Source organism: Coloeus monedula (assembly GCF_965178545.1).
Source record: "Coloeus monedula genome assembly, chromosome: 17".
Lineage (NCBI taxonomy): Eukaryota > Metazoa > Chordata > Aves > Passeriformes > Corvidae > Coloeus > Coloeus monedula.
In genome coordinates, this window is record NC_138797.1 from 12,658,142 (window position 1) to 12,685,154 (window position 27,013).

The 27,013-nt window shown below is 41.7% G+C and overlaps 1 protein-coding gene across 1 annotated transcript in view; it reads right to left on the minus strand.

Moving 5' to 3' along the window:
- Positions 1-27,013, minus strand: part of PHACTR3 (phosphatase and actin regulator 3) — a 100,899-nt gene that overhangs the window by 45,884 nt on the left and 28,002 nt on the right. The window contains exons 2-3 of the mRNA XM_082292758.1: positions 1,887-2,048; positions 968-1,045 (exon numbers count right to left, since the gene is read on the minus strand). Of these exons, the coding sequence (XP_082148884.1) occupies positions 968-1,045; positions 1,887-2,048 (240 nt within the window). The remainder of the gene's footprint in view (positions 1-967; positions 1,046-1,886; positions 2,049-27,013) is intronic.

The window sequence follows — 27,013 nt, forward strand, 5'->3', positions numbered from 1 at the left end:
TTTTTCTGATTCTTCAGTTGCTTGGTTTCACTCCAGCACAGCATCACTGAGTATTGTCCCAGGGGTTATTTATAGGCATGGCATTTGTTTTATACAAAAGAAACTCAATTACTACTTTCAAAGAACATAACTTCTATCTGTGAGATTAATCAAACTCAAAAGGCCAGTCCTCTTTCATGACAGTACTTTCTGCTATAATGTCTTCAAAGTAAAGATGGATTTGTGGGGTTTATCTCTGTTTAGGTGGAAATGGCAATTGGGATGTTGTCCATAACATTGGGAGTTCAGTTAATCTCACAGAACAGTCACCCAGATCTGTGTCTCCCTTGAGCATCTGTCAGGGCTTTGGAGCACAAAAACCACGTCCTTTGTGAGCGTTTCTGACACTTCATCACCTCTCCTTCCATTATTTCTGGTTTGTACTCAGGAAAGCTTTAAAATGGCTCCACAAAATGCTTCACTTTTCCATGGGAATGAAAAGTAGGTGGACTGGTAACATGTTACATCACAAACTTGGTTTACTGGAAAACAGCTGAACACATCAGATTAGGATCATTTGATGGGATTTGGATCCATAAGTTGTTCATGTTAGCTGCGACTGCACTCTGTGTTGAAGTTTATATTTATCCAGCTTGAGCTGGATTTCTTGGCAGGAGGATTTAGCTGGGTTTAGAGGAATTGCATAAAACATATGTAGCAGTTCAGGCTGCACCACGTGTAAACCAAGGGAAGATGGAGCTGCATTCAAGATGGTAAAGCATCAAACACTAAACTACATGGAGTGATTGCAGCAGGGAGGAGCTTGAAGGAAGACAAGCCTTAATTCAAACACTGAGATTTTCTCCCTGTTTGGATTGAAGGTTCTCCTTTTTATTCATCTGCTTGTTAGGTTTCTGCTTTTGCAAATATGTGTTTCCTACTGTCCTGAAAGAGCTTCTGATAAAAAAAATGAAGCATTTTTACTTACCTTGTTCCATCATCTCCAGAAGACCTTTCTTAATGAGTTCATCCCGCCCTTGCCGTGCTGTCATCTTCTTCTCCAGCACTGCCCAAAGAAGTGGCACAACACAGCACCAGTTACCAACAGAGCAGGAGATGTGATGAGAAGGATGCAACATGGAAATTCCCTCTAGTCTCGGGCCCCTGTGTGCTTGGAAGGACTGCAAGGATTCTGTTTTGGGGGCATGGATTCGTCAGCCCTTTGTGCCTCTTCCTTTGTTAAAATCACCACATGTAAAGCTGAGGTTTATGACGGTGCTGTCAGATCACACTGAGTGCAGAGTCACAGGGATATTGGAGCCTTCCTGCTGTTTAATGTGGCACCCTGGAGCTGCCTGGGACAGTGCCCTTCACTGGGACATTCCCACAAGGTACAGGAGCAAGTGGAGGGAACTGCAACATCCCATCTTAAGAAAATGCAAGTCAGTTTGTCTCCTTACTGATCTCCTGGGCCATCCCTGGAGACCATGGAGAGCATGCTGTGCTGTGCGCTGGGCTCCTTCCCTGCAGAGACAGCTGCTTGAGGGAAGGCATTTCACATGCTGCAGCTCCCTCCTGTCACTTTTCATAATGTTACTGTGACCTATATAAACTTCACCCCAAATAAAAGGGGTGGCAATACTTCGGGCCATAAACACAGCCTATATGGACAAGGGACAGCCCATGGAAAGCAGTCTGGGGGCAAGGCTTGTGCTTCACTCTCGTATTTTGACCTTTTCTTCTAAGTGTACTATATTGTGTTATATAGGAAGTCAGCCTATATGGGCCCCTCCTAGCTACAAACATTATTAATCTGTTGGATCTCTGAATTAGGCTCTGTCAGGTCACCTTTAACACATCCCATGTAAGCTTTGCTGTGCAGCATCCCTCTCTTGCTCTCAGCCTACCTGCAGATGTCTGCTTTAGCTTCTCATTTTTCTTTTTCCGCCACTTCCATGGTTTGAAGATCCTGCCCAGTGTTGCCAGTTTGCTGTTCCTCCTCACTGGTGGAGTTCGAATCCCTGAGACCAAGTAATCAGAACGCACTGCAGGGGACTGCTCCATCTCATCTGAGGGGAAGAGAGGAAAAAACTGTAGGACAAAACCCTTCCACATTGACCTGCAAAGGGCAGGCAAAGGTGCTCACCAAGGAAATGGTGTCACTGTCCCCCCAAGGGCTGTGGGGAGCTGTCACAGCCTCCTGAAACATGGGGAGCTGAGAGCTCCCCACGGCTTTAACAAGAGCAGTGGAAGTTTAACACATTTGTAAATCCAGCTCACGTGGCCTCCAGTTAATCACATGAATGTAATGTTCATTTAGAAAAAGGCAGACCTTTATGAAAAGCTGAGAGGAAGTGTGAGAGAGCTCAGATCCCTTCGGAATCCCCAGCTTCCAGTTCTGTTCCTGGGTCACAGGATATGGCTCCCTTTTAAATGAACTCTTCACATGAGCTAACACAGAACATGCTGACTTTTGGGAGCTAATGCAAATCTTATATAAAAGGAGAGTGAGTTTGATATTTGCTACTTAAGTAAAACCTTAGAACGATTGTGAAAATTTATTCCTTGACGAAGCTAAGAGGAAAATTCTTTCCCTTTTGTCCAGCCAAGCCACAGGAATTCAGAGTTAATACTTCAGCTGGAAAATCAATTGAGGTATTTTTAATAATTTTCCTTGAAAATGCACCCTAAGTTTTGCTAATAGACAAGTGTTGCATAAAACAACACCCACTGAGTATTCACAGCTGTGTGCCAGCCAGTGCCATGGAGGACAGTGGGACAGACCCTTAAATGAGGTTATTGATGTCTTTACTGAGATTTGTATTAGAGCACCAATACAGTAATTGTTGAAAGAGAAGCTGCCATCAGATCTGTTACAGAAACAAAAGCTGAGCAACAATTTGTGATTTTTTTCCCAACAACCAGTTATGATTTAAATCAGCAATGCAAAGCTATGAACATACATACATTTCCAAGTAATTTTTCTCTAGAACAACAACATTTATCATAAATTGCTTTATGACTGCAAGATCATATCCAGCATCTTCTAGGCTTTGTTTTTAAGTTAACAGGGTGAAAATGCCTAAATCACAGCATGGAGGTGGGGATTTCCACGTAAACAGGAAACAATTTTTGGAAGATTATTAAACACAGCAGGGGAATGAACACATTCCTCCTCTTCCATTTAATTTTGAAAATACTGGTAATTGAGATGAATCATTCAGTGGAAACAAAGTAAAAACTTGGCTATGTGAACTATCAGAGCAGAGAAAAGCTGTAACAATTCCCCACACACATCATGCATGCCCAGTGAAATTCTCTCTTTGCCCTGAATTTAGAGCACCTTTTTTCTCATTCCACTGAGTTTATCTGGGGGTTTAATTTACAAGAGATTTAAAGTAATAATATTTTTTTTGCCTTTGAAAGCGTGGTGCCTACCCAAGGAGATATTTATAATTTACAGTTTGGAGGTCAGTATTAAGTTGAGAGCAGAAAATAGCAATGAGCCTTGCTCAGAAGGGAGGCAGTAGCCTACAAACCACAGCTGGAGCTCCAAGATACTCTGCTCCTTTCCTAGCAGTGTATTCAAAAATGAGCAGTACCACAGAAATAAGCTTTGAAGAATTAGAGCTGCTCTTGATTACAGCAGTAGCAATGAGAATGGAAAATGGCAGAGTAGATCTCCTATTAATTTGCTATTATGATCATTTTAAAGCTGTAATAGAAGCCTCAGGACATAGCATTTGGTCATTTCTTGTGACACCTCTTGAGTGGAAATAGAAATGTTCACAAAATTGGCTCATCTCAGAAGAGCTGTAGATGAGCCTGTGAATCAGAGCCCTGGGAGCTGCAGTGGAGTGGGAAAAGCTCAGCTCAGCCATTGCTGGTCCTTGCTAGTGAGACTGCTTCTCCCAGGCCAGGAGTTTCTCAAGCATGGAAGTGAAGATTAAACAAGAAGCTGATTTAAAGGAGTACCTTGGCAAGCTACTGACTCTGCTGTGTTTCCTTCAGGATGTAGGTGTCAGCAAAGTGGGTTAGACATGCCCCATGTGTTTTGTTTAATACTGCCAGCATGAGGTCATTTTAAGCTTTTGCCAGATAGGGGATATACAAAATACCAGTGCACCTCCAGCAATGCTTATGGTCCCAGATATTCCCCTAAGAAAGAGAATGGGGAGATATCATAAGGACAATGAGGTTTCCCTGAGTGCCCTGTTGGAATGAGTGCTTCTGTGGTTTCCATCAGTCTTGCCAACTGGGTTTCTTCCCTCTCTTTCTGCCCTCTTGGTTGTGGAAATGCAAGGATTTTGTGCCTTGGTCTTTGATTGAAGATGAAGCACAGGTAGAAATCCAATGTCAAAGAAGGAATCACAGCTAAAACAAATGTTCCAGTGGAGGTTTTTGTGGGCTTTTTAACTTTATTAATGTTTCTCATATGGTACAAGCAGTCCTTAAGCAAATGGATTTATCACCTGGTACATTCTCACCATATGCAGTTTCTATACTGTGCATTGGGAGAGATAGACACAAAAATAGATAGAGACACAGCAAGACAGATGTCCTGAAGTCATAAATAACAAGGAAATAGTCTCATTGGCAATAAGAATCACAAGAGAGCCCTTGGAGCACCTCATTTCCAGTCAGTTAATTTTCTTCTGGTTGTGGGTTGGCTGCTTGGGAGATCAGAAGTTGACAGCACAAAAAGCAGTTCCCACATACAGCAATGAATACTGGAGGAGAAGGCACTCCTAAATATCAGCCAGTTCCTGCAGCCAACAAGCTGCCAAGGCTTGCCAACCCTCCAACCACTCTGTGAAACATTCAGCACATTTTTTTAATCTGCAGTCAATATTTTAATTATGCTAACTGTTCTGTGGAATAATGTGGTTATTTCTCCCAGAGCCTGACAGCCTGGGGCCAGGCCATGCAATTACACAGGGGATGTCTGCAAAATATAAACAGCCAAGAGCCAAATCATGACTCTCCAAATCAGCAGGGGGAAGCAAGCAGCAGCTTAATTCACTGTGTAACGTGGAAGGATGAGGGACAGCTCTTAACACGGTCCAGAGAGCACCAGTTTAACCCCCAGCACAGCAAGGCCAGCCTGTGCTTGGCCCTCACTGCCCCACAAGCAGAAAATCCTCAGCCCTGTGGGGCCACAGGATTTTGCTCAGGCTGAAGCTTCTTGGCTGTTTATGGAAAACCACTTTAAATTCCTTGCTGTACCCCGTTGAGGGCAAAGTCTTCCATGCTGGAGCTCCAGCCCCAAAACAAACCCCTCGTGTATCACACTCTGGTCACCTGCTCCATGTGTGCCGAAGGGGTGGAAATGAATGTGGCTGTGCCCCTGATGATGATGCTGGGCAAGCTCTTACAATGCTAGCTGGGGTAGTTTCTAGAGCTCCTGACAGTGGTCCACTGTAAGTGGGTTAATGTCTGAGGCATCCCCAGTCAGAGGAGGGGAGAGGTTCCAAAGTGACGGGCACTGCTCTGCAGGGCAGCTCTGGGCTGCAGAATCAACCAGGCAACAAAGAAGAAGCAAACAAACCATAATATTCATTACATTTGGCTCCCGGGTCTGACCCCTCAGAAAGTCTGAGCATCTGCAGCTTCTGTTTACATCAGTAGCAGTTGTGGTGGAAAACACCCCCTTGCTTTCTTCTTTAAAACATTGTGGTGCCATAAATAGAGCACTCTTCCTGCAAGTCCCCTCTCTGTGGGAATTGTGCAAGGATTGTGAAGGTTTTCTGCACACAGAAGCTCTCCCATTTGCACTTGTCAAACCCTGCCTCCATCCCAGCCAGCCTCCAACAGAAGTGGGGCAGGTTTGCTGGGAGCTGTGTGAGTTGTGTGCTGGATGTGTAATGGAGAGTGCCCTGAGCTGCCCACAGCCCTCATCTGTACAGCAGCTGGCTTTGGTGCTGAAGTGATCATGTCTGGGTGATAACAGCATTGTTAAATTGAGCACTGGGCTCAGCAAGCTGGGTTTATCTTCTCAGGTTTTTCATGATGAGCCAGAGTCTGTAGCTGGATGCCTGGGCTGCTGATTACAGCAACTGCAGGATGCATTCCACAGGCTGAGGAAGGGCAGCTGGGAACATCAGGGATGTAGGGCTGACTTACACTGACCTTGCCACGCAGACAGGCTGCAGGAGACATGGCATGTCCTCTTGTGAATGCAGCAAGAAGTTTGTGGGAAGATGAAGGATGCTGAATTTTAATGTCTGGAAATTTTGGTAACTTAAATTCATGGCAATGAAAGTTGTGCCTTGCTAAATCCTGTGTGTACATTGGTAGGAGAAGGACCACTGAAAAATCTGCAACCTGCAGGCAGTTTAAAAATAACACAGCAGACAAGAGCTGCAGGCAAATTTGTAAGGCAGGCGTGCTCTGTTTGCTGATGAATTGGTTTGTAATGCAGCTCTGCATGTTCTCCCCTTTACTGTCATTGCATCTGTCTTTGCAACTCATATATCGAGCTAAAAAAAGGAAATAAAGGTTCCCTTTGGTCCACAGCAGAGGGGGAGAGACAGTGAATGGAATCAAAACGACCTTTTGGGATAGAGGTGCCTTTACCACCAGTAACTTTCAGTGCTGCCTGGAATTCAGGACTGCCTCTAAAAAGGATGTGAGGGAGGATGACACTGAGGCAGCTCAGCTTTTAATGGGCTCCTGTCTCCTCCTGGCCAGCCCCAAACTGAGCCAGCACCTGGGAGGTTGACCAAGGCACAGCACTTCCCTCGAGGTGCTCCTTGCTGAGGGTCCTTGACATCCCGTGAGAGGAGCCGGCAGGGCAGGGAAGGCAGAAAGGTGATCTTGGTTTCAGAGTAAGGATTATCCTGAGCATTGTGAAACAGCATAAGCAGCAGGGACAATGCCATTTTTCTCAGTTTAGCATCCTAAAAAAGAAAGAACTGGCCACAGTGACTGAACATGCAAGACAGGCGTAAGCTTCTTGTGTCTGGGAGCCTTTGAATCCTTCTGTTATGTTCCAGAGAAGCAGAATTCAAACTGAAGAGCTTTTTTGTTGTACCAGTTAGATGTTTCCTGTGATGGAGCTCTTCCTTGTTCTAAAAATGTTTTCTGTCACCTGCATTTCTGCAGACATGCTCTCTTTCTTGACTCTCTTTGAAAGAGAACTGCAGCAGAATGTTCCAGTTTGAAGTTTCCATTTCCATACATACAGTATTTTGATTTTTGCAATTTTGAATGACTGTTAGAAATTAGAAATGAAAATTATAAAGGAGAAAAAAGTCTTTTAAGAACCCGAAATTTATTTAATTTTTGAAGGACTTTGCATTTGAAGCTGTGAATGTTTCAGTATCGTTTTGGGTTGGTTTGGAAAAAACTTACACAGAATCCTCTGTAAAACAGAAAACTTAGTTCCTAACAGTTTAGTTATTTAGAAAGGCAAGGTACCTGTAGTAATTATTGAATGTAATCATGAGCTGACTTTGGGTGCACAGCTGCTTATGACATAGATTGTTGCTCTGACCCATCATATTTGTTACACCAGCAAAACTGAAATAAAGTAGGGAAAATTACAGGTTTGAGGTGCAAACTCAGGCATTTACTTATCCAAATTTTTAGGTTTTGTATGGTCAACAGTGTAAGGAAAAAATGGCTTGAATTCTTCTCTCTTATTGCAACCCTTTATGTTCATGGTTTCCCGCCGTGGATTTCATCTCTCTGAGAGTTTAACCTCACAAAGAGCAGATGGAGAGTGGGCCAGGTTTATCCACATGGCATCTACGTCATTCCCTGAGTTACCTTGGGGGAAAAATCTGGCACAGTAAATTTGTGCAGGCTGCAGACTCATGGAGATCCATGAAGGCAGGGTGAAAATGCAAAGATAAATGGCAGGGAAATACAGAAACAGCTCTGGGTTCAGCTTCCCCTCAGTAAAGGCTGTGCTTGGGCTCAATCACTTTTCCTTTTGCTGGGTGATATAAATCCTGATTAAGTTTTTATACTTCCCTGCATGAAAATGCAAGTTTATTGTGTTGTCTCCAGAGGCTGAGCTTCCATTTCTACTTCAGACTCAAAGGTTTGCCATTTGTCCTTGTTCCATAATTTCCACTGCTCTTTAATACGTTACATTATGATTTAACATTTTTCTCTAATTGAAGGAAATTAAAAAAAGAAACCCAAAACATAACTTGTGGGTGGTAGGGGGGGGAGCTGTGCTTGCCAGGGAAGTTTATTTCCATTTTGTCATGCTGAGCCTACCTTCAAAGTATTTGGATTTTTAAAACCAGGTTTCCCTGACATGAATGGGGAAACAGATTATGCTTATCAAAGGAAAGAGAGCAGGGAAGTGGCAACTCCAGCTAAATCTCTTAGATAAAAATATGCTTTGTATGCCTGAGATTTGTGATTTCTTCCAGAAAATGTTCCTTTGGAAAGCTGACATATCACCTACCAGCATTACCACCAAGTGAGCCAAGGTGCAAAGAAATTAATCAGGAACCTCTCATGCTTTTGGATCATTGTGTCAAGTTCCAACACCACTTGCTGTGATTTACAATGCACGGTGTGACATTAGCAGTTCATTAACAAAATAGGTTTGTCAGGGTTTGCATAAAGGAACCCACAACACGCTTTACCTGGGTAAGAAAGGGCTCAGTAGCAATAAGAAAATGAGCCTGATGAAGGATTACTGTGTGATCACTGTTAATTCAGTTACCTGAGCCTGTACAGTGTCTGCTTTGGACAGGGGAAAGCTGCTGTTTGCAAGCCTGTGCCCCACTGAGAGCTGGCTCAGGCAGCAGAGCAGCATCTCCCCAGATCCACAAAAAATCCATTCAAATAAGATAAAAATTCATTAGAATGGGCACTGCCTCTGCAGAGGGCCAGGAGCAACTCTGTTCCTCCTGCAGCTGCAAGGGGTTTGTGCCACACACGTTACCAATCCCCAGGGCTGGGCAGTTTCCCCCAGGCTCCTGGAGAGATGCTGTGCTGCAGGACACAGGGAGCCAGGCCCAGCAAGCACAGGAACGTTTTGGATCAGGCTTGCCATGCACTCAGAGCAGTAAAGCTGCTGTCTGCACTGCAGGACCAGCCTTTCATCACCTGCAGTTGTTTAATTAGCTGTAGCCTTGCTGCAAACCTGTTGAAAGGATGTTTTTTATAGCATCCTCAGGGAGTCTGCAGACTGAAACACACCCTGGGCTGTCTCCAAGAGGCACCTTCAAATCCCTTCCACTGCAGTTATTGCTGACAGCAGCTGCATTTGGAGGGACATGGAACACCCAGGGAAGCCATCAGTGTAAGGGCATCATGTTTGCCAGCAGGGACCCATGCACGACTTTTTCTGGGATCCATGGCCCAGGACTGACCTGTTCAGAGTTTCTCCAGTTTATGGGAGTCTGTGTCTGCCAGACATACAATCATCTCTCACTTTATATCTATCCCAAACTCGTCTATTCGAGAATTAATCAAATCCTCATGTCCTATGCACTTTCATGCCCTTGTAATTCCATGCAGAATTTCCTTCTTTGCTCAAACACATCACAGCTCTCTGTTGGTGCTCTGTGACTGTTCAGTGCCACTGCTGCAGATGGAAAACGCTCTTTGTGCTCTGTGAAATGCAAGAGCATCTCCTTTTGTTTAGTTTTGTTTTCTCCTTTATCACTCCTGCTGCTTCACACTCTCGCTTTCCTCACACCCACTGGCAACAAATACACACCAGTCACCAGTCTCTGGTGCTCACTCCAGGCCTGCTCTACAGCACAGGACAGAGATTTGGGAGAAGGAATACTTACACAACAAAAATCTGACATAAATCAGAACAGCTACAGGGAAAGGTAGATAGAAAACAGGCACAGTGAGCGAATTCAACTTTTGTCTAAGGTTATGCATCCAACGTGGCTCCTTGTAAAACTGTTTTAAAGCTCCCAGTGGTTTATACACTTGGTAGGTATGTAAATTGTAATGAAACCCTTCTTGGGAGGTCATTTCAACTGAATGAATGGGTCAATACTTCCTAGGGATGGTTTGCTCTGCTGGATGTAACAGTTTGTAAATATGAGATACATGTAGGAAGTCCTTTAAGGGGAACATTGTTTCTAAAAATTAATTTATTCCACTGTCTACTGGTACTTCTCAACAGGCTAAATTGTACTCAATTGTACTAAATACTCAGCAGGCCTCCAAAGCAAGGTACCACAAACCCTCAGCCTTTGAAAAGACACATCTGTGCTTAAACACAGAGCAGAGTCGGACGCTATCAAGTCCCCAAGGGCGAGGGCACTTCTCACCTGTTAAATCCTGCATTAAACACCATCCTTAGCATGGAACTTTCTCAAGGCCCAGATAAGGGTTTTAAAGAACTGATCTAACCAAACTGCAGCATGCCTTCTAAAATTCAATTCTTCACTGGTTGAAGGCCAAGAGAAATAATTGCTTATCAAATTTACTGTAGTGATTATCACTATTTGCCTGAACCAAGACCACAATCTACTCCTAATGGGAATGGCAGGATCTTCAGAGCAAGAATAAACATGGAAATTAAATATAGGAAGCTGTCTCCTCTGCAGCTCTTGGAATGATTCCATTCCAGGTTGTTTCCTCCTTTTATTATAGGAACTAGGAAAAACAAACTACTGAGTTGTAATCCTTGGCCTGTGTAAGAAATGGGAAAACAGAGAGACAATGTCCCACATGGCAACAACAAAATGAGAATTTGGCAGGAGAACAGCAATGTCTGTCCTTTAACTCTCTGTGTCACCAAGCAGCCAAGCAGGGAGAACTATGGAAGTAACTGCAATTCCTCTTGTTAATGTGATTTATTGGCTGTGTCTGCATCAGCAAGAAATGCAGTGTTAGAAGTGGGTCTGTGAGCAGCTGGTGCTGAGGACTCAACACCTTCTGGCTGCATTTGTTAAGCAGCAGAGGTGTGATCTTGTGACTCCAACTCGACAGTGAATGAGCTCTTTCCTTACAAAGTGCAAAGGAAACACGATTCTTCTTGATAATAAAAATACCAACCAAGCTAAACAACCATCCTTCCACAAATAAACTAAGGATGCCTGTGTTTTCTTCCCAGAGGAAGGATATAGGTAATTATTTGTCTTATTAAACTGAAAGATTCAAAAGCCCCTAATCACACATGCAAATTTGTATGACTTGTTGGCACCAAAAGTCACCAACTTTGATCAAGACGTTGGCTCTTAAATTTTTGGTGAAGTAGAAGTTCCCTTGTATTGCATTTTACCCCATATTAAAGCTTATCTGATATATCCTCATACTGCATTTGTTCACTATAAATACCTCTGTCCAGAGTGGCAGGTACCTTCCTGGGGCCTTCCAGCAACACATTTTAGCATCAATGAAATTGCTTTGCATAAATTAACAATAACAGTGGCAATTTCAAAATTCCTAGAATGATGCTGAGGCTGTGACAGAGAAAGCAAATTTAATGCACAGATGGATGAGTTTCTTTCAGCTTGTCTTCTAAGGTTCATAGTGCACTGAATCTCGTGGAGAATGGACTCTGCATTAAACCAGAGTTGTACTGGTTTTATTAACTGGAGTGAGTCTCCTTGCAGTTCAGTGCAACAACTGAGCTTTGTATTCATTTTTTAGTTCATAAAACATTCTTTCCACACAAACTAGACAATTGTTGCTAAAAACAATGTAATGTAATAATGTAATGGTGTAAAAAAAAAAAAAAAGAAAACATGGAGTATCTATAATTTTGAGAAGTGTCCAGGGAGCACATGAGTACACTTGTGTTCTGCAGGTCAGGGCTTATGCAAAAGAATAAAATGTAACAACCATTCCCCAAACTAAAGTAAGACAGGAGGCTCTCTCCTTGTACAGACCAATTTTGTTAATTTTACTGGCCACAAGTTTTAAATTCACATTTTTTTAAACCAACAATCCCAGAGAGTTCCTTTGTCTCCAGCTCTTGATTTTCATTCAGGACATGTTTTTGAGACAGAAACCTCTAATGAGTGTTTTTCTAACACTTGCCTTTCATCAGCAAGAATATTTGACTTTCTTTTCTTGTTTTCTTCTCTTATTTTCTTAATTTATTACTTTTTACACAAAAGGGATAACCAGATCTGTGACAAAACTATCATTTTATAACTACCACAGAATATGAACTGAATTTCTGTTTCAATGCATGAGGTTTTTATTAAACAAGTAAATAATAGTCTTGTTCATTTCAACCATATCCTGGGCCTGTTTTTATGTCTCACAAAGCCCAAACAGCTTGGAAGGAAAACCAGCATGGAATATTTTTACCCTGTCTGACCTAAATTTATGTATGTTTTAGTTCTTCCAAGAGAAAGAGAAGCGGAATAACTACTCCCTCTTCTCAGTTTCTTTTCAGCACTTGTATTTTAACTGTGTTCTCAGCTGCCTGCATGAGTCATGGAGAGCTGGAAACAAGAACCCCCCACGATATTGTAATAACTGCTTCCTCAGGAGGGAGCCTCTGTGTGTTTTGGGGCATACCACTAAAAAACCACAAAAATCTTCTTGTGCTAAAAACCTCCATGGGAAATAATAGAGGAAGTGACAATACCTTAGCTGCAAAAAGAGATTATTTATGAGTGTAATAATAATAAGGATACCCGAGGATTGCCATATCACTGTCTTGAAATTCACGTAATTGTTCTTCAGCATTTGCAGAGAGTTCAGACTGCTGTTGACTTTGTGGATTGTTTTGTGTAATGACAGTATTGAATTTCACTGGTCTAGGCATAATTTGGACTTGGTCCTGTGATGTTCCGAGAAACTCTGAAATCCACATGCTTTTATAGGAACTGGAGGGTGTTCAGTGCTTGCCACACTGATCCACACTATTCCAAGGCACTAAGTTCATCCAATGCCTGTCCCTTCCTATACACTGTAAGTTACATCCAAACTAAATCTCTTTGAAGCTGCCTAGGAAATATTTAGAAACAATGGGGGAAGCTCATGGAAAAAGAAATCCTACATTCCGAAATGCCGTAATTTACTGAGGTCAAGCCAGACCCCTCTTCCTCTGGTTCATGTCTGCACTGAGCAGGGCACAGCAAACCAGGGCAAGGATCTTGTGCAGTGAGAGGAAAAACAAAGAAAGGTCAACTTAATCATAAACCAAATTCACTGGTGGATCAAATGGATTCAAAGAGCAAACACACAACAGTAAAAAGATGCTGTGAAACATTAACAGAGGCTCTTGGTATCAAATGTGCCCATCAGCTCTACGGCATTTATAGGCCTGTATCATTATGCCTCAGAGTGCCCTGGCTCAGTCCTGTTGGCTGGAGCTTATCTGCCTCTAACACAGAGCTTCAGTCCTAAATTCCTGCACATGAGGTCAGACAAGGAGTTGGTCACACTGAAATCACATCTCCCTGTCTGAGACTCTTCCCTTTCTCACTGGGCAGCCCTTCCCCTTCTCTAGTCACATTCTGCTTTCACACCCCTGTTTTTGCTGTCCTTTCATCTCTGTACAGCTCTGACTTGCTCACCCTGCAGCCTCCCCTCCCTGCTCAGTGCAGTTTGCGGAGCCTCTGCACAGGAACAGCCTGACTTTAATCAAAACTATGCAGGAAAAGCCCTTCTTCTCCAAGAAAGCTTTTAGACATTACAAGTATTCAGGGTTCGTTTACAACACTGGGTAATGAAGCAGAGCTAAAAATACCATATGTTCCTCTGACATTGCCCATTCATTGCTACAAATGACTGGAATTTCTGTGACTGCAGCACAAAACTTGTTTTACGTTTTTCCTTTTAAGTGGAGCTGTGTATAAAGCTCTTTGTCACTTGGAATATCCCAGTGTTTTACATAAGAGGATAACAAAGTTTATTTGGAAAAGGCGGCGAAGCCTGCAGCTTGTTTTCCTCTCATTTTCTTACATGAATGAGGAAAGATCTTAGAATGTGAGATCACAGGAGTGGAACTGGCTGAATTTTCTCAGTTGTGAGAAAATACAGGGAGGAATTTATTGAGACTGCCCCCAGAACATCACCTCTGATTGGCAATTCAGTGCACTGGATAAGCAGAAGTCTTTTCAATCGGCTTCCAGCCTCCTCTGCAATCTGTGTAAATCTATTTCAACAACAGAATGAGATTATCAAAGCATGAGAGAGAACTGACACATAGGGCCAGATTGTTTGAAGATGTTTATTTTAAGTCATTTCACATAAGCTTATGCACTATATTTGTTTTTTGAACTCAGAGAAACAGAATTATTTTTTCCCTAGTAATTAAAACTCTGAAGGCAGACACTCTTGCCTGCACAATAAAAGAATTTATAATATTTTAGAAAGTATTAAAAAAAAAACCTTATAAAAACTCTCAACTAATTTCTTCCTTTCAAATGCTGAAATGATCTAACGCTATTAATAGAAGATTCTTTCTCTGTGGAAAATGTATTCTTCTATTTAAAGCTACTGGGGAAAAGCTTGAAAGAACAAAAAATTATGATTCTGACATCTGGCTATCAGTATAACCTTCGGATGATGAGTTCAGATAGCAGCTGTAAAATGCACACATTTATTTGGAAATAAGGCAGGATGATAGACAAGGCATCATTTCTCCACACAGTTGTATCCCATGGCTACACCCCTGCTGGAATCCCACCCAGCTTGTCCCTTAGTGCTGGGGGAAGAAAATTGGAGGATCCCAGATTGACAGCCCTGAAAACTACAGGTTTTCCTTCATGCCCAAAACCAGGCAGAGCTGATGCAGCAGCAGAACCTCCCCAGGTGCTGCTCAGCCAAGCCTGAGCCTGACCCAGATGCCCCAAGATTGGCAGAGCAGGTGTTGCTCTGTCCCCATGATCTCCCTGCAGAGGTACGAAATTGATACCAGAGCTGGGATGACATTTCCTGTGGGCAAAGGATGAGAATTCCTGTCACAGTAAGTCAGCAAACAGAGCACCTGCCCAGGAGTTTAAAGGGACATTTTATAATGAATAGCTCATATGCTGCTTCCAGGCACCCGAGCCATTAGGCTTTACTTCCCTGACATGTGCCAGCACTTGGTCATTTTCTTCACAGGCTGATCCTGCACCCAGGTGCCCTTCTAGGGATTCACTCCAGAGTTACGTGCCTTGTCCATTCCTGGTGGGATCATGCACAGATCATATTCACAAAAACACGGGGGTATGTTGCCCAAGACATGTGATTCACAATAAACACATCAAAACCTGAGTAGAAGGCTTAAAGCTGAAAATCAAATACCTCTTTTGGATTTTGTTCTTAGTTTAATAAGGAAATGCAGGCAAAATATTTGTAAAGTGAGCACTGTGCTAGAAATCTCTAAGTAACCCAAACCCAAGTGTATCTCTGCAGCATTTGCATGGCTGTGAGTCTAAAATGGAGAGCTACGCAGCATTCCCCATTAGCAGGGTGCTGGATGGGAGGAATTATGTATTTCTGTGATGTATGCATGGCACAGAATTAGATACAGCAGTTCAGAGCCCCTAACACAACTTTTCTTCCACAAGAAGATGTATCTTCTTCCCTTAGAAGATACAGACATGCCAAGCAGGTCTTGGTTTACAAACTCTTGGGCTGGTATCCAATAAATTGAGTTTTAGGGTATTCAATAACAGATCAAAATGACCATGGTCCCAATGGTACAAAGTGCAGATCCAGTAGAAATTTATTCTGACTTCTCAAATTGTTTAAAATACATTTATTAGTCCACACTGTTCCTGCAAGCTTTTTGCTGGATCAGGTATCATTTCTCTGCACCACTTGGACTTTATGCTGTATCAAGAATTGTCTGTCATCCCCCAGTTGGCATCAATCTGGCATAAAAGCACAGAGCTGGCATAAAGTGGATCACAGCTCTGGCTGATTTGACAGAAATATGGTAATTTGCCCATCCCTGATCTGCAGGAAACCTGTCCTCCTGTTAGAAGCCCTTGTGCACATATCTGGTGTCAACATCAGCCTCTGGTAGGGCAGCAGAGCCTGGCGGTGCCAGAAGGTGATGGGAAACTAATGGAATATCTCTGCCTGTGCCCCAGCCCTGAGCTCAGGGTGGCAAAAATGAGACATCACATGGTGGCTCCAGCCCTGTGCACATCCTTCTGCTCAGTGACCTCAACTCTCAACAGCAGCTCCTGCCACAAGAACAGCAAGGAGAGGATTTTCGCAGGGCATGAGCCTGTGCTGTGCAGCTGCAGCCAGCAAGGGGGATGCAGAACAGCTCTGTTTTCAGAGCAAAACAGACACCCTTCCCTCATGTTTGCTCTTCTTGGGTTTAGGCTTGGGGCTTTTGGCTTATGCACCACAAATTCAGCAGTTATTCTGTAGCCTGTATCTATATATTATATCTATATCGTATATAAGTATGCACGCAGTATTACATGTTATATTGTGTAACTGCATGTGGAAAATCTAAAAAACACCATCAAGGAGTCTGCTGCTAATATGGATTTGATTATAAAATAGCTGCTTCTTGTGGAGGTCAGAGTGAGAGAGGGTTTGGGAGCTTGATTTTGGGGTGGCACAGTCAGCACCAGAGATCTTGTAAACCCAGCCCAGCTCCCCAGCAGAACCCAGTGCTCAGCCTGCCTCACTCAGCCAGGCTGTTCCTAACCCCTCCTCAATAATGTATCTCATTCATCCGAGGAGCATGTGTGATGACTTTCAAATAAAACAAGGCATCAGTTAGAAGTTGGATTTTGGCATCTATTACAGTGCTGTCTTACACGTTCATATTTATAATGCTCCAGTGCCTAAATGCACAGTGAAAGGGTTGTAAACAAGAGTTAACTGCAGTTCCCATTAAAGGCTTCCTTAGGTCTCCTCATCTCTCCTGCTATTTGTTTCCTCTGATTCTTTAGTTTCCTTTTTCTTTTTTTTTTTGTTTTTTTTTTTTTGTTTCCCCACCCCTGGCCCCCAGAGCTGGCAGAAGGGCAAGGAGAGAAGGGCAGTGCTACTTTGTACTTAGACAACATCAAAAGTGAAAAGCTTTGACATTTCCCAAGCCAAAACTGGCAAAGCCAGCTGAAAAAAACCAAATGTTCCTGTTCCAAACTGCAAACTTTCCTTATTTGTTGAAAACGTTCCAGGGTGGCTTCAGGATATGCTGAGCCAGCCTAAAGGCAGGTTTAACTTATGTTTTGACCATTTAAGAAGGAAAACAACTGTCTTCTTCCATGATGCTCTTTGGCACTCAGCAAATAAATTTTACCATGGCGACTGTAAAGCCACTTGAGTCGCGCAAATTCTTCACTAGAGTGGTCCTCGACATCTCGTTCTAGAAACTAACCTGGGCACTCAACAGTCATTAAGAATAAAAAACCCACATGAAGTAGCTGAGTATCATGTGTTAGTGTCATGTTTTCCAGTTGTTACTTCAACATAACAGCTGAGTCTTACATAATCTTGTTTTGTAATTGTATACCCAAGTGCTTTACAGAGCAGGAAAGCTAAAATGTGTAGTGGAACCTGAGCCAGGTTGTTCCAGTGCTGTAAAGAAAAACTTCACCTCTGAATATTGTTCCAGAACTCTGCTTCTTTAGCTAAATCCTGGAGCCCAGCAAATTCTGACTGGTCACAGGCAGAGGAAGTTCCCCAGAGCTGCCCTGTGATGTGATACCTTATCTTGCTCTGAACATGGTAGAATTCAGAGTTTGTGAGGTCTGAAGGTGCACAAATGGATAATGTAACTGTATTTTTTTACCAAACCTGAATGCTGTGCAGAATGACTGCACTGACCTCCACAGAAAAATATTTTCAGTGCTTGTAGCATGCAGCTGTACACGAAGTATGTGCATACTTGGACCTAAGTTGAGATAGAGCTGCCACAGCTGGAGTTATGAATCATATAATGGCTGTGGGTTTGGGCTCTTCTGATGTGTAACCACTCAGCTCCAAAGCAAAGCCAGGGATTGCCAATCCCTGCCTTTCTGCAGGCTCAGTTAATCACCCCCTCCTTGACACCGTGCCCTCGTGTTCTGTGCAAACAGAATGACAACTTCACAATTTCCACAATGAGACCTCGCTGCACAAGCAGAATTTCTTGCCATGATTCTTCTCAAAATAGATTAATCTTTGTAGAAAATGAGAGCAGAGGCTAATGAGGGTTGAGGCACAGATGGGATGGCACCAGCAGCTACTTCCTACAAACACAGCAAAGTAATAGTTTCTAGCATGACATTTAAAAAAACCAGGCCCCACCAGGATGCACAGCTGCAGGGGACTTCAGTTTGAAGTCAAATCCGATGCTGACTGGTTTTCTTCAGTGAAATACGACACCTGGTCTCCTTATCTCACCTTATCAATTTAATCACACTTTTAATGAGCAGAAATATAAAAAGTAAACAGTTCCCTTCTCTTCTTACACTAATTTTCTTTCTATGCTGTTTATTTTGAATAACCAGAGTTCCTTTTTAGACGCCTGTTCAATATTTCATTCGAAGAATTTCACAAGCATCTTTGAAATGTTATTTTGAATCTTCAGCAATGTTCAATGCAAATTTCCTGGGATTTTCTCCCCTCTCAAACTGGGCTCTGTCTTTCAGAGTGGGGGAAGAGCTGTTTCATGGCTTGCTTATGAATCCAGCTCCATTCCCAACTGAGAGAGAAGTGAGAACTCTGTAGACCAGGTTACAGATGAACTGTGGGTAATTTCTGTATTAGCCCCCTATCTGTAGCCGGTCCATAAAAATCCAAATGTTATTCAGGGGTGTGTCACTTTCTGTTATGAATTCTGAATAAAGAATCATTAAATACTCCAAAAAAAAGTAGCCCAGTGGGGTAAGAATCAAACAGTGTTTCAGCAGTTATGGAATGACAGATATATTTGTGTCTTGATACATGTGGAACTAACAGTAACTGGCATTGGTAACGGTGTTTGGGAAGTTTCTGTGCAATTTTATGCTCAGAAGAAAATAATCTGATGTGTCATTTGGCATAAATTGCCTCCTCTGGATGTGCAGATCACTGCAGTTGCTGTCTCATTTTAATTGGGTTTCACTGTGCTAACTTCTCTGGATTATTTCATTTATCCCCTTCCAGATGATTGTTATATCCTGTATTGAAGAGGAATTATTACCTATCTTTCATCTTCTAGAGACAAATAAGAAAAACTGGGAAAAGTTCTCATTCTCTCAAAAGGGAGGTGAGGGATCCTGCTGTTTTTCCCTACTTTGGGCAATATTTTTAGCTGGCTTCCAGTGGCAGTGCAGGTGCAACAGGCCAGGGAAAGTCTCCATGGGGCACTGTGCTTGTGCCATAAAATAGGCACAGCTTTATTTTTCTGGCACTGAAAACAAGGGAGAAAACTTTTGACCTGCAGACATAGGGAGAGGAACAGTCTTTTGGCTTTATAACCATGGCCAGGTGTGTGAATTACAACATCCCCTTGAAAATTGCATATATCCCCTATATCCCCCATCCCCCTCTCTTTTTTTTTCTTTTTTTTTTTTTTTTTTTAACAGTGGGAGAGGGGCAAGGGAATGGGATGGATCTCCTTGCAAGCCCCTCTGGTTTTTGAACCAGAAGAATGCATGTGGATCAAATTCTCAAGGCTTATTTCCCAAAAGTGAAAATCAGAAATTTGCATTCTGAAAGTTTCTGATATTGGATATATTTGTCCATCTTCCCAAGCGCTGCCTAGGTAGTGGTGCCTGGTGATCATGCCTGGATAATCCTGCAAAAGACTGAGTTCTAATTTTGGCAAAAAATACAGTGCTGTAAAAATAACTTTAGGGTCTGATAGCTGAGTTTTTCGTGACTGACAGAGCTTATTTTTCTTGAAGAACATTAACAGATTTTGCAGATAGACAATAGAAATTAATTAAATTTTCTGGCCCACATGGTTATTCAGCAGAGCTTGGTGAAGTTTGTCATAAGGGTTCAATAGCCCATGGTTTAATTTAAGTTACATGACTTCTACGAAAATCTTGAGATTTTTGGGGAGGGAGATGAACTTTGTGTAGAAAGATTTAAAGAACAAGGAAGGACCAGGGAATAAATCTGAAGGAATTTGGTGCACAAAGCTGGAGAAAGTTGGCACAAGCAGCCTCAATGGAAGACAGGATGGAGAGACCCATCCTTCACATGTAATAATCCTGACCTTTGCTTTAGTTTTAAAGTTATACTTGGTAGCCAAATTATACCAAATAGATTACCCAGGAGCAGAAGGTTGAGAGAGGGCTGGCTGCATTAAACATTACAATAACTGTCAGAGTTGTCACTGTGGCATTTTCCTCTTCAACCACTGCACAAGGGGTGAAGTCAGGCATTTGCTGTACAATTAACAAATCATGGGATATTCAAACAAATCAATGCTTTCATCAGCTTCTACCATTTCATCACATTACTTCTGAAATTGATTTTATATTGCAGGCCTACATATCCCCTGAAATACATTTCTCTGCATATGTGGAGCATGAAAAATTAATCCATTAACAGGTATTCTTTAACTAGGTCTCGAGAGTGCTGTGAGCCTGAATTATGCTGCATTTTCCAGTATCTTTTTCATTTTGCATGTTCTAGATAAAAAACTGTTTCCTTTAAAAATCTTTGCTCTCTTCTCTGTAATGCTGACAGGAGGGGAAGAGGATATTGAAAAGTTCCTCATCAGCATAAATAAATTAGAGTCCCCACTTCAGAGAAGCCAAGAGGAATGAAGCTCCATTAAATGTTTTAAGAGGAAGCTGGAGGCAGAGATGACCAAAATGAAGCTCCCCAGTCTAAATATATTAGCAACCCTCTCCACACTTGGATTTTTAAGTGCCACATAATCTATTAAAACTGAAACATCTTTGAAGGTAGCGCAGCTAGAGCAGGGATTGTGGTACCACGTATTTAAATAATGGACTATCACATTTGCAGTTTTTAAACCTGTATTTTCAGGTAAAAATTCAGCTTTCTGTTAATAGGGCCAGTGTCGTATTTCTGTCTCTCCCCAGGCTCCTCCTCTCTTTGTCATCCCTTTCTCTGCTGCCTGATGATGCCTCATTTTGCAGGATTTCAAAGATTTGCAAAAATTTCACAGCAGTAATCCTGTCATGCAGCCAGGGATGTATGTACACTATTTATAAACTGATACAGTTCCACTTGCTGCACAATAGCAAATTCATGATTAATCAGATATTATATTAGAGAGCTTCACACACAGACAGCGTTGTCAGCTCAGGATTCAGCCCCAAGTTTTATGGCATTTATACTTCAGTGTGGTTTTTTCAGACAGATACCCATAAACTGGACACTATTTACATTTTTTGCTGTCACTTTTCATAAAGACTGCCTTGTGCATGGGCCAAGATAGCCCAAGCCTGGAAGATCTGTTGATTTTTTCTTTGTACAGTCCTACCACTGACTTGCCTGGTGGCCTTGAGCAACCTTTTCCTTCCCTCTGGGCTTCATTTATCCTCTTTGAGTAAAAGGGACACAAGAAATTTAATTTACTTTGAAAGGTATGATTACCACTTGCAATGTCCACTGGAGTCTTGGGATAACAGATGGATGTGTGTTTAACAGACAGGACATTCCTGGCAGTTGCTTCGGCAGGAGGATCCTTCCCTGTGACAGGAGCCCCATTTCAGTGCTACGGAGGGGGAAATGAGAAATGTGCCCAGAGTTTCTACAGTGATCGTGCTCCATTCATCCTGGCAAACTTTAATTTCTGAAAACCAACCTTTTCCCTATGGTATCTCCTTAATTTTTCCACTGCCATTCATTGTATTTTATGACAGTTTTATCTTGAGTTACGGGCATATTTTTCACCTGGGTTTCAAACACAGTATGTTTTTATCAACTTAAAGGCATCTTGCAGGCATCTTGCTTTTCAGACTGTTTATTTTAGGGTTTACTTTTTTTCCTGATCACCTCATTTTTACATGGTCCCTTTTCTAGTAATTAAGCACCTGGATGCACTGGGCCTCTGATCCCCCCAAAACAGAACTGGATTTTGGCTCTTACTCCTTCAACACTTTTGAACTGAGCCCCGAGCACCACTCCAGATGAAATTCTGAATTCACTTCTTGTGGGTCCTAAAACTGCTGTTTGACAAAGCAGTTGTTTACTGTGCCCAGAATTATTTATCCCTCTTGTCCTGAAAAGAGAGTGATCCAGGCTATATGAGGGGAATCTTCTACTTATTACTACTCTAAAATTTACAGCTTTTCCTTAGAATCTTTTTTTTTCATTGAAAATTCCAAAGTCCCATTTAAGTCTCTTTTATCCACTTGACGTATTTTTTTTCACCAAGATGGTTTTGCAAATATTAACAACCTCTGTAAACAAGACCAAACCACACAGGGGAAACTCCTCCTTAACCTGGCCCCTGAAGAGCCATTTGGAACAAATGGCTTTGCATAATACAGCTTTTTCTAATTAGTATCTCTGGTAATAAGCCACCTGGGTATATTTGATAGGCTTTTATCTTAAGATTAAATTTACAGTTGCTCCTAGGTAGCTCTGACATCTTCATTCTTGTTTTAGATCTCTGTCATAACATGATTACTGTGTGATCACTACTCACAGCAAACCAGCCCCATTTGTAAATGGCTCAGGTTCATCCGCAGCGATGGGCTCTACAGTCCTGCCAAGTGAGAATTTTGGGGGGTTGTTTTGCAACTTGGCTCTTAGAATTCAAAAAATATTGTTGTAAAAGCTGCAGGGCAGGTTTAAGGTATATTTGGAGCCATATAACAATTCCAAGAAATAAGACAGAAAAACAACCAAGAAAATAATTGATAAATAAGAATGTTTTTTCTGAAGAGATTGCAATTAAATATTCTCAAGGAGGTTAGTCCAGCTTTGCAGACAGACTTTGGCACAGATTTTAAAGAATTTTCCAAAGTTTTGAAGAACTGAATAAAGAACTGATCCTTTCCTTAGTCCAGTTTCCTAACCACTGAACTTCTTCCTACCACAGAGAACTAAGCACTTTCAAACATAATTTTTCAAGGGCAGATTCACTATCAGTGCTATAAATTGTTCCAGCTCTTATGAAATCAGTTGATCTGTTACTGATTACATCAACTGAGGATCTGTCAAAGGACTCTCCAGTACAAAATAAGTTAAACAATATAAATCAAATGAAAGTACTTTCATAAATGTTAGGAATATTAACAAAATTTCTTGTGCCACGAAAAAAAATCCGTAACTTTAAAAAATTTTATGTTTAAATAGAATTTTTTTTTCAATACTTGGAAACAATAAGAAAGTTCTCAGGTCACAGTAGGAAATGTGTAAATCAGATCAGTCATTCATCTAATTTATTTTAAGAAGTTTCACTGTTAGGTTCCCTACAGCTGCTTTAGTGAGAGCCTTTATTGTAAAGTGCCAAAAAGGATGGAAAATATCCTACCATGTAAAGTTACTTCTCCTAGACACCACTTTGTGAGATTAGAAACAGAAAAATCAAACTGCAATGCAAAGGTAAAGTGACAGCTACAAATCAAACAGGAATCTAATTCCATTCACCACACGGGCCTTTGGGATTTTCATACTTTGTGTGCTTGATCAGGTTTCATTTGATGGCCATTCATTAAGGAAAACATTCTTATTTCCCCAGGTAAATAAATAGATTTCTTTCTCCAAACAGCTTTGTACTCCACTCTCACTTTACCACATGAGCTTGTTAAGTGGTCAGGTCAAAACCACAGAGCAGGAAAATACTAATGCAGAACTGGAAATCCTTTACTTGTTCTCATTTGAGGTTTGTTCATCTCCAACACCACCAGGAGAGCGAAGAAAAGTGCTCCAGTCACACAAGTCTGAAGTTGTACCGGGCACTTTTTACTAAGACCATGCTGAAATAAATACCATAATGCCACCCCATGAGGTCTACAATAAATCAACTCCTTTTCAACCCACTAAAAATGACATAAATCACATTCTGTTAGCTCAGGGTTGCTTTGTAATTGCAAAATAGTGCCAGACTTCCAGTGGAGGACAAGATTTGAGATTCATAAATCAATCAAGTATCATTTACCAACTCATAATATCAATCACCATACAGCATTCACAGCATCCTCTTCTGTCTAACATTTAATGCTTACAGCATGGCCATTATAGATTATTATGGTGTGAAGGCTACCACTACTAGAAATTACACATTATAGATTCAATCTACTAACACTAAAAATCCAATGGCAAAAAAAACTATACTGTTCATTTCAATGGAGATTAAAATATTTTTTTCTAGGCTCATTTTGAAGAGAGACACTGAAAATCTCCTTAACCCTTCAATGTGTATAATATAACTTCTTTTTTAAAGGGTTGTCTTAACTTGGGTTATTTCAGTGCTACACTTCACAACACTGCCTCAGAAACCACTGAGGGGGCAAAACTGAGGACAAGGAGCTGGGTGCAGGATGATGGAATACAAGTGGGAAAGGAAACAAGTAGCTGAAGGCAGAACAACTTAATTGGCTTTGCTGTCAAAGCATGTCCTAAAACGCTGTCCCAGACTTAGAATTAAGAGAAGAAAAATTGTGCCTCAGAATGGTGAAGCGTAGGATTAGAAATGTGAAAGAGAGAAAGATCTGGAGCCAGAATTTTAAGAGAGACAAAACTCAGCTGGAGAGATCTAAGGGGAATGAAAAAAGTTGAATCCAAAGCACATTGTCCTCTAGAGCCTCAAATGGAATCCAAGATTTCAGACATTGTTTCTCTACTGGGAAATACCTGATGGGTGCTGGTAAAGGTTCCACCTTCATTCCCACCTGCTGGTTCAGTTTGTCACCCTGCAGCTCTCTGCAGGACCTCTGCTGCCTGAAGAACTGCAGACAGAACACTGACGTTGAACTCTGTGGCAGAAGGTCTGGGGCTGGTTTAATTGATATTCTGAAGTCTTTACTAGAGCTCTCACATGCCTGCTGTTAGCTACATAATCTTATGCAATATTCTATTGTCATTCCCTGAGAAACTGTATAGTGGCTTGCTTGCAAAAGCTGTGCATGGGTCAGGGAACTGTGGAAAAAGGAAGATGGAGAAGGCCTTGGAGAACTGGGTTCTGTCTCCTAACCCTGCCAGACTGCCGGGGGGGGAAAGTAAATCATTTAAACACAGTACAGCTGATGTGTAAATCTTCAGGTAGTTGAGAATCCACAAGAGAATTTAGTAAGACATTATTCTCTAAGCATGTGAAGTGCTGCCTTATCTAATGGGTCTGGAAAATTACAGTGTACACGTCTCAAGGCAGTCACAACGAGCATTTTTAAATCCCTGATGCTCTGCACACCCCTCAAGCCTGTAAGGTGGACAATCCAGCCCCACACTACTCAGAGCTTTTGTGCAGCAGGTACTGTAGTGACAGGCACTACATAAAAGTTTCTGAATATATTAATAACTTCTGCCCTCACAGATTACTGGAGAAAAATGTGTGTGATGTGCACTTTAAGGCTGCATCACAATGCATATGCACCAAGGAACAAAGTGAAGATTGCAGAGGCAACCATAATTCTGGCACTTCCTAAGTTTTTAGTGCTTGCCTTTAAAATCTCAATAATGTGCTTTTAACACAGCGGCTTTCTGGTATATAACATGTGATTATCTGAAATTACATATATATTTTCACAGTATCTGGAGAACATTTTGTTTTGTGCTTTAGAAGGATCCTGAAATCAATCGTTATTTAAATAAAACATCTTTGGCTTTCTTTTCACTTTGCTTTTGTGTGGAAGCCACAGAACAGCTTTTCACATAGCAGATGAATAATGTGTAGGAAGAGTGAGAGAGGAAGAGAACTGATGGCTTCTTTTTAAGTATGTGAGTTTAATTTCACCAGGCACTTTATTTTAATCATAATGCAGATCCAAATTTGTAGGGGGAAAAAAAAAGAATCTCCCGAATGCTCCTGTATGTTGGTTCATATACATTACTGAAAAAGTCCACATTCTGTAAAATAATCCATTTCTTTTCTGCTTTTTTCAACTGTAGCTTGAAAATTAATATACATTGATATCTAAAGTACTAGGTAGCATAAAAACATTCTGCATCTTCAAACTACAGCAAAATGCAGTCAGAGGCTTGCAGGACAGCTCTTAGATTACCTGACCAGATTTAGAGGTTCCATAGACAGAAATTTTCTTGCACTGTTGGATTTTTTTAGCAAAACTTTTTCTCATCAGTGCCAAGAGGAAAGAAACAAACTATCCAGCACACGCCTAAACTCCAAAGTATCATGGCACTTGCAGTGAGAAAAATTCCTTGTTTCCTGCCCCCATTCCCTCCAGCTTCTCTGCAACGTAACTGCAGACAAAAATCCCTCTCCCTATTGGAAAAGTTTATCTATTGATCCTGAAATAAGCACGTGTAACAGTTATGCAGTTGATCTGCCAGCACCATCCCTGGTTCCCAGTTTGGGAAGAACACGTTCCTGGTTATGAAATGGATGATTTCAGAGCCCAAAGTATGAAAGAACAATCCTACTCGCTTAGGGAAAAGAGAGCCAATGGAATTTTTTCCTCTGTTCCTAATGATCACAGAGATAACACATTCTTAGGTATTTTATCACAAGCAAAACATCCTAGGAGTCCTAATTCCTTCAGGTTAAAAGCTCGCAGCATTCCCCCAATATAGAATCTCAGAAATATTTTTAAAATATCTGAAGCTTTAATGTCCACTCGCCTCAGCTAAAACTCCCAGTAAATAGATCAGTTTAAGGAAATAAGGCATCTGTAGCTGGAAGGAAGTATTTATCCATCTTTCTGTTCATTTCTTTTATCCCTTGCTACTCACCTCCGAGTGCTGCTGTTGCTCGGAGCACACAGAAGGCAGCAGCTCATTCCGAGGCAGAAAAAGGTTATTTCCTTTCACCCTCTGTTACTGCTCTCCCTTGAAACTCCTTCACTTTCTCTTTTCGAGCTGCACAGGAACACAAGGATGGACCCTTTGGGCTCTCTTCAGTTCTGTGTGTATTATGTAAAACAGATGAATGCATTTCCTATTTTAACCACGGAAATCATGTCTGCACTGACGGGCGCCGGGATCATTAACAGCGCACGGTGCGCAACGGTGAAAGCCCACGGAATGCTCAGAATCGGGCTCAGCTCTCTGAATGCAGAACCAGATGAAAATCTGAAAATCAACTTCTCTTTGTTGCAAAAGTTTC